This window comes from Cynocephalus volans, chromosome 1, assembly GCF_027409185.1.
Source record: "Cynocephalus volans isolate mCynVol1 chromosome 1, mCynVol1.pri, whole genome shotgun sequence".
Lineage (NCBI taxonomy): Eukaryota > Metazoa > Chordata > Mammalia > Dermoptera > Cynocephalidae > Cynocephalus > Cynocephalus volans.
Window position 1 is genome coordinate 58,539,905 of NC_084460.1, and position 6,293 is coordinate 58,546,197.

General features: G+C 57.4%; 1 protein-coding gene across 8 annotated transcripts in view; it reads right to left on the reverse strand.

Moving 5' to 3' along the window:
* Positions 1–1,199, reverse strand: part of PCNT (pericentrin) — a 128,776-nt gene extending 127,577 nt beyond the window's left edge. For all 8 annotated transcript variants that reach the window (XM_063079045.1, XM_063079056.1, XM_063079032.1 and 5 more), the window contains exon 1: positions 1,061–1,199. In XM_063079045.1, coding sequence (XP_062935115.1) covers positions 1,061–1,117 — 57 coding nt within the window. In that variant the 5' untranslated portion in view covers positions 1,118–1,199. The remainder of the gene's footprint in view (positions 1–1,060) is intronic.
* Between the last annotated feature and the right edge of the window lie 5,094 nt (positions 1,200–6,293).

The following is a 6,293-nucleotide window of genomic DNA, read 5'->3' on the forward strand; positions in this document are numbered from 1 at the left end:
ACCATCTCCCACTAAACCCTTACCCGAAAAGTATGAGACCTAACGTCAGTTTTTCACAGGGGACGTCTGTTCCTTCAAATGATAACTGTGGCCATAAAAGCAAACGCACCTAACAAACATTTGCGTAAATGGTAACACAAGCGCACGACTTCATGGACACAGGAAAATTTAAGAGGCTCTCGAGGACAGATAACGCCTTCAGAAGCAGCCCCGTTTTCACGTTACTGCCCTCCTCTGTCAGCTCTGTCTGCAGCCGTTCCCTCTCGGTCCGCGGTCGCCGACAGGAGGCGTCCTGTGTCCTCTGCCCACCTCAGTGCTGCTCGAGCTGGGGCAACACGCAGGGGTGCTGAGCGCCGGGCTCGCGTTCACCCCCGGCCGCGCACCAGCCGGGCCCCCCTCGTGCCCGGGCGGGAGCCTGAGAGGCCTCACTCTGAATGGTTCCTGAGGAGCAGCGGCCCCGAGGTTCCCTGAGGGAGGGAGCTAGCACTCGACACCTCCCGCGTCTGTCCTCTCCGGGGTCCAGCCCCACAACAAGCCCCCCGCTCGGAGAGCCTGTGTTCATGTGCAGCGTCCGCACAGAAGCTCCAGGGGCAGAGCAGAGGCCTCGCCACGGAAAGCGGAAGTCCGAGCGCAGGTCCACAGGGACGCGAGCCGGATGAGCGGGGGCAGCCCAGACCGGCCGCACGCCGGCCATCTCCAGGGAAACGCGCGCCCCGCCACACCGCGCACGCGCGGCCCTGCCCCGGACACCTCCCGGAAAACGCGCGCCCCACCCCGCCGCGCCCCGGCGTGCTCCTCGCCCTGCCGCCCGCCAGGCGCCGCGCGCCCCAGCCGCTGATTGGCTGCGGTCGCAGCAGGGGCGGGTCCGGGCGGAGGGCGGTGGATTCAAGATGGCGGCGACCAGGGGGCGCCGTCCTGTGGGGTCTGCGGGAAGGGCAAGGCTTCGGCGGCTGCCCCTACCCGACCGCGTCCGCTCCTGGCAGAGGGGGGTGGCGGGCACGGGGGCCCGCCCGCAGGGCTTCATGCTGGGACAGCAAGAGGAGGAGGGCGCTGCGTTTACCTTCGCTCTCCCGGCCTCCACCTTTCGGCGCCGCTGCTCCTGCTCATCTTCCTCCATCTCCCTCGGGGGCTCCTCGCGGGCTCCTCGCGGGTCGCCCGGAGGTGGCGGGGCCGACGCCGCGCCGCCTTCTCTCTATTTACCCTCCCTCCCCCTCGCCGGGGCTCTCCCTCCCCCCGCGACAACTGTCACGCAGCGTGGCCCCGCCCCGCCTCCAGCCCCGCCCCCGCGCGCCGCCAATCGGGGACCGCAGCCCTGCCCTCGCGCATGCGCGCTCCGGCCGGGCCAATGGGCGGAGCGCGGAGGCGGGGCGGTCGCTGCGGTTGGTAGGTTTCGAAGGCGGCCGAGCCGCGGAGGCCTTGGTCTCCGGCAGGAGTCGCTGTGGGGCGCGGCTGCCGCGGGGGGTCGAGGCGGAGGCAGGGCGCCCGGCGTTGCCCGGGGTGAAGGCCCGTGGTCCGGGCTCTCAGCGCGGGTCCGCCCCTCAGGACCCTCCCTGTCTCCAGGCGGGCTCCAGGGCGGCCCGCGGGCTTGCATTCCGCTGCCGCCTTGGGGAGGCCGCTGTCGACGAGCAGCGATCCCGTGGAGAGCGAGCGCCGCAGGCACGAACGCCCGCCTCAGGTGGCGGAGCGTGGAGGCCGCAGCGTGTGGCGAATCCCCCCGCTGTACTGCGGACAGGTTGGAAAGGAACGTGCTGCGTGTCTTTCTCTCAGACCCGCTGTGAGCCTGAAACGGCTCTGCGAAGTGAACTCTTTGTCAGAACGTTTTCAAAGAGAGCGGGCACGCGGCTCGGCCCGGAGGTCGGGCGGGGGGGGGCCTCGTTCCTCAGCGTCGGACGCCCTGAGTTGCGCGTCGGATTCGGAAGCGCTCGGTGAGGCTTCAGTGCAGGCGCCTGGCTCGTCAGCGTCGGCCTGGAGTGTCCCACCCGCACCCCCTGTGCCCGGGTGCGGCGGCGCGGGGATGGACCCAACGGGATGCGCCCCAGAGAGCAGCAGCCCACCCACAGGCAGAGAGGCCCGGAGCTTGTTCATCTAAGTGGGCCTAGCATTCTTGGTCTCCTTTCTCCTTCTTGTCACTATTGGTAGCAGGCCATTTCTGTTATAGAAAAGAAGGCAAACCCTGGTTTAGAGTCTGTACACGAAGGCACCTCCTTTCAGCTACAGATTATGAAGGACGGTGTGGAAGGACCGGTGTACACGGGAAGAGACACGGAAAGCACTGAACGACTGTGCCTCAGTTGATTTCACCAGGTAACCTGGATTGAATTGTGTCCCCTAAAGTTTAATGTGTTGGAGGCTTGGTCCCCACTGTGACAGTGTTAAAAGAGTAGGAAATCCTATTGTGGTAGTTAAAAGATGGGGCCTTGGAGAGGTGATTGGACTGTGACAACTGTACTCTCATGAATGGATTGATCCATTCTTGGAATAATGGGAATAATTCTGGTGGCTTTATAAAGAGAGTGAATGAAGAGGTTAGTCTCCCTCTGATCCACCGTTTCTCATTGTGATACTCTGTGTCACTGAAATTACCAAGGAAAGCTCTCACCAGATGTGTTCCCTGGACTTTGGACTTCCCAGCCTCTGAAACTGTGAGCAATAAATTTTGTTTGCTTATAAATCACCCAGTTATTTTGTTATAAGCAACAGAGACAGACTAATACACCATGTGAAAAAAGTATAAACACCCATAAACCTGGCCATGTCTACATAGCTGAGCTGTAAAGCTGGGTAGGATGGTACAGTAAGTACTTCAAGTGGCCTGCAACTAGAGAGAAGCAAGATTGGGGATGGGTGGCCTGGGAAGGCCTTGCCTTTTCTCCTGCTGAAATATTCCTTCAGATAAACCTCCTTATCTTCTTCCATTTAGTGTGTTACACAACTGTTCTTGACGATGTGACAGTGGATCTGGGCTTCTGTCCCATTTGCCTGTGCCCATGCCTCCACTTGAATACAGCTTGTGGTGGAGGGCCATGTGCTCCTGCCTGCCCCCTTCTCTCAGATCAAAGGACAGTAACAACAATGCCCTTCCCTTAATGTGCTGGAGTGACACCTTGCTGACACAAGCTCATCTGTGAGAACATGTGGTTGGTTTTTTTTTTTTTTTTTTTTTTTTTTTAAAGATGACTGGTAAGGGGATCTTAACCCTTGACTTGGTGTTGTCAGCACCACACTCAGCCAGTGAGTGAACCGACCATCCGTATATGGGATCCGAACCCGGGGCCTTGGTGTTATCAGCACCGCACTCTACCGAGTGAGCCACGGGCCGGCCCTGTGGTTGGTTTTAAGCAACTGCAATTTAAACAAATTTCCTTCAGGAAGCCCTGGAAACTCAACCACCAGAAAGCACTCCTCCTCCTGAGTCAGACCACAGTGCTTTGTGAGTGGGTTGCCAGTCACAGCTCTGGTCCAGTGAAATCCTGATACCCAGACTCGGAATTGGGTCAATTGAGCAAATACAGGGGGTGGGCTTGTTAGACCAGGAGCCCAGCAGGCAATACAGCCAGATGAATGGGGCCAGGCAGACTGCAGGATCAGACTTTCTAAGAACAGTCAAAGACCCAGAGACCCAGATTTTGCCTGATCTCTCCATTTTTATGTTACAACATATATAAAACTCGGGGCAGGGGGAGGGATTTGCCAGTTTGCCCAGACTGTTCCTCAGAACTTCAATCATTCCATGGACATTCCAGAGAGGTTTCACAAATGTTGAACCTGGATCTTATTTCAATTTGTTTTTTATGTAGATACCGTCAAGGAGGGAGCCCCTTAAGAGTGGGCTGTGCATAGCAACTTCCTCCCAGAGAGTACAGAAAAGAAAGGGGCAAAAACATTACAATACAGTGAGAAACCTAATAAATACACCTTGGGCAGGAGACCTAGGTCAACAACATAGTGACAGGTCATGTTGTAGGGTGTGCTCTTGATAGGATGTGATGATAAGGGCATGTCACCTCTGTGGTCTCTCTCCCAACAACCCCCAACCCCAGTCTAATCATGAGAAAACATGAGACAAATCCCAACTGTGGGACATCCTACAAAATACCTAATAGTCCTCCTCAATACAGTCAGGTCATCAGAAACAAGGAAAGTCTGAAAAACTGTCACAGCCAAGAGGAGCCTAAGAGACATGACAACTAAGTGTCATGTGGTATCCTGGATATGATACCACATTAGAGACGGTAGGCAAAAAAAACAAGGAAATCTGATAAAGTATGGACTTTTATGTCTCAGTATTGGTTCATTAATGGTTAACAAATGTACTGGTGAAGGAAATAATCAAAATGAAACGGGTTCAGATCCCAGGACTGGCCAGGCACCAAAAATTAAATAAATAAGGTAGACATGACTTCTGGTCAAGATGGCCGAATAGACAGTCCCCAGCGTCACTCTCTCTCACAAATCTACGAATTTACAACTATAAAAATGTAACGTCAACCAAGCAGGGGCCACTGGAACTCAGGTAAAGAGGAGCTGAGACCTATGGAACTATGAAGGCGGGAGAAACCATGAAGAGAGAAAGAAAAAACTGCTCTCAGCATTTCAGGCCACGGGCACTTTAATGCTGGAGCACATGGAGCAGGAGCTGGCAGAAGCCGTAGCTGTGCCCTTTAGATGGAATTACTTGGAGGTGGCAGGGGAGAAGAGGACTGAGTACTTTGGTGGCCCCCAGCACAGCAAGACCAACAGGAGCGAGGAGCCAGAACAGCTGAAAAGGGGGAGGCACTTAGAGGCCAGTGAGTCATCACAAGGGACTGGTGCAGGGCCCATCCCATTGGAAGTGTTTAGAGCATGGGCGGTCGGGGAGATGGGCCCACTGGGAGAACACTGGGGCACAGGAAGGACAGCCAATCTGCCCCCCAATCAGCACAGGACCCCTCAGACGAGACTGGTCGGGAATGCAGAATTGCATGGGGTGCAGTTTGATGAAAAGATTCAGGCCCAGATCAGAGTTACTACACAACCCAGGTGCACCGAGTATCTGGAGAGCTAGAAGTACCTATAAGATCAACCATTAAACCCTGAGCTTCACAAAAAGTCTTCCCTAGGGAAACAGCAGCAAAGCGGCAATTTACTTTAACCACACAGCTCAAGTACTGGTTCCCAGAGGAAGTTCCCCTGTTTTAGAAGCCAGCAAAAAGGGCCGGCCCGTGGCTCACTCGGGAGAGTGCGGTGCTGATAGAAGCCAGCAAAAGACAAAAACTTAGTTCCAGCCCAGGCACACCATGAGTGCCTTGGGGCCCACCAGTGGACATAAGGCATGGAGCCAGGGGCAGGATCCCCACCCACAACCACTCATACCACCAGCACCTCGGGCCCCCACCTGGGAACCCGAGGGTTAGAGCCAAGGACCAGGCCCCACTCCCATATACAGGCATATCATCAATGCCTAGGGGCCTGCCCAGGGAACCAGGGCTAGCAGCCAGGGACCAGACCCCCTTCCCACAACCAGGCATGCTGTGACAGTGCCTCAGGGCCCCACCTAGGGGCCCAAGGCATGGAGAAGGGGACCGGATGCCCCTCCCACAACCAGGCACACCACACCAGCACCTCGGGGTCTGCCCCAGGACCCGAGTCATGGAGAAGGGGACCGGATGCCCCTCCCACAACCAGGCACACAGCACCAGTGCCTTGGGACCCACCTGGGGACCCAAGGCATGGAGAAGGGGACCAGAACCCCTCCAACAACCAGGCACCACATGCCAGTGCCTCGGGGACCACCTGGGGACCCAAGGCATAGAGAATGGGACGACCCCCACCCACAACCAGGCACACCATGCCAGCGCCTTGGGGCCTGCCCAGGGACCAGGGGCATGGAGAAGGGGACTGGACCCCCCTCCCACAACCAGGCTCACCACGCCAGCACCTCGTGGCCCACCAGGGACACAGGGTAAGGATCTGGGACTGGACCTGCCCTCCCACAACCAGGCATGCCAGGTCAGTGCATCAGGGCCCACCCAGGGGCCTGAGGCATGGAGAAAGGGACTGAACCTTCCTCCCACAACCAGGCACCCCATGCCAGCGCCTCGGGGTGAGCCTGGGGACCGGGATGTAGAGCTGGGGACCAGACCCCCTCCCACAACCAGGCACCCTGCACCAGCACTTTGGGGCCCACTCTGGTGTTGGGGCATTGAGGCCACACACCTCCTCCCGGGGCAGAGAAGTAGCCATGACCCCACCCACATACGTATATGTAATGTGTTGAAAACATTCGCCTGGACAGGAGAGATAAGATGGCGCCT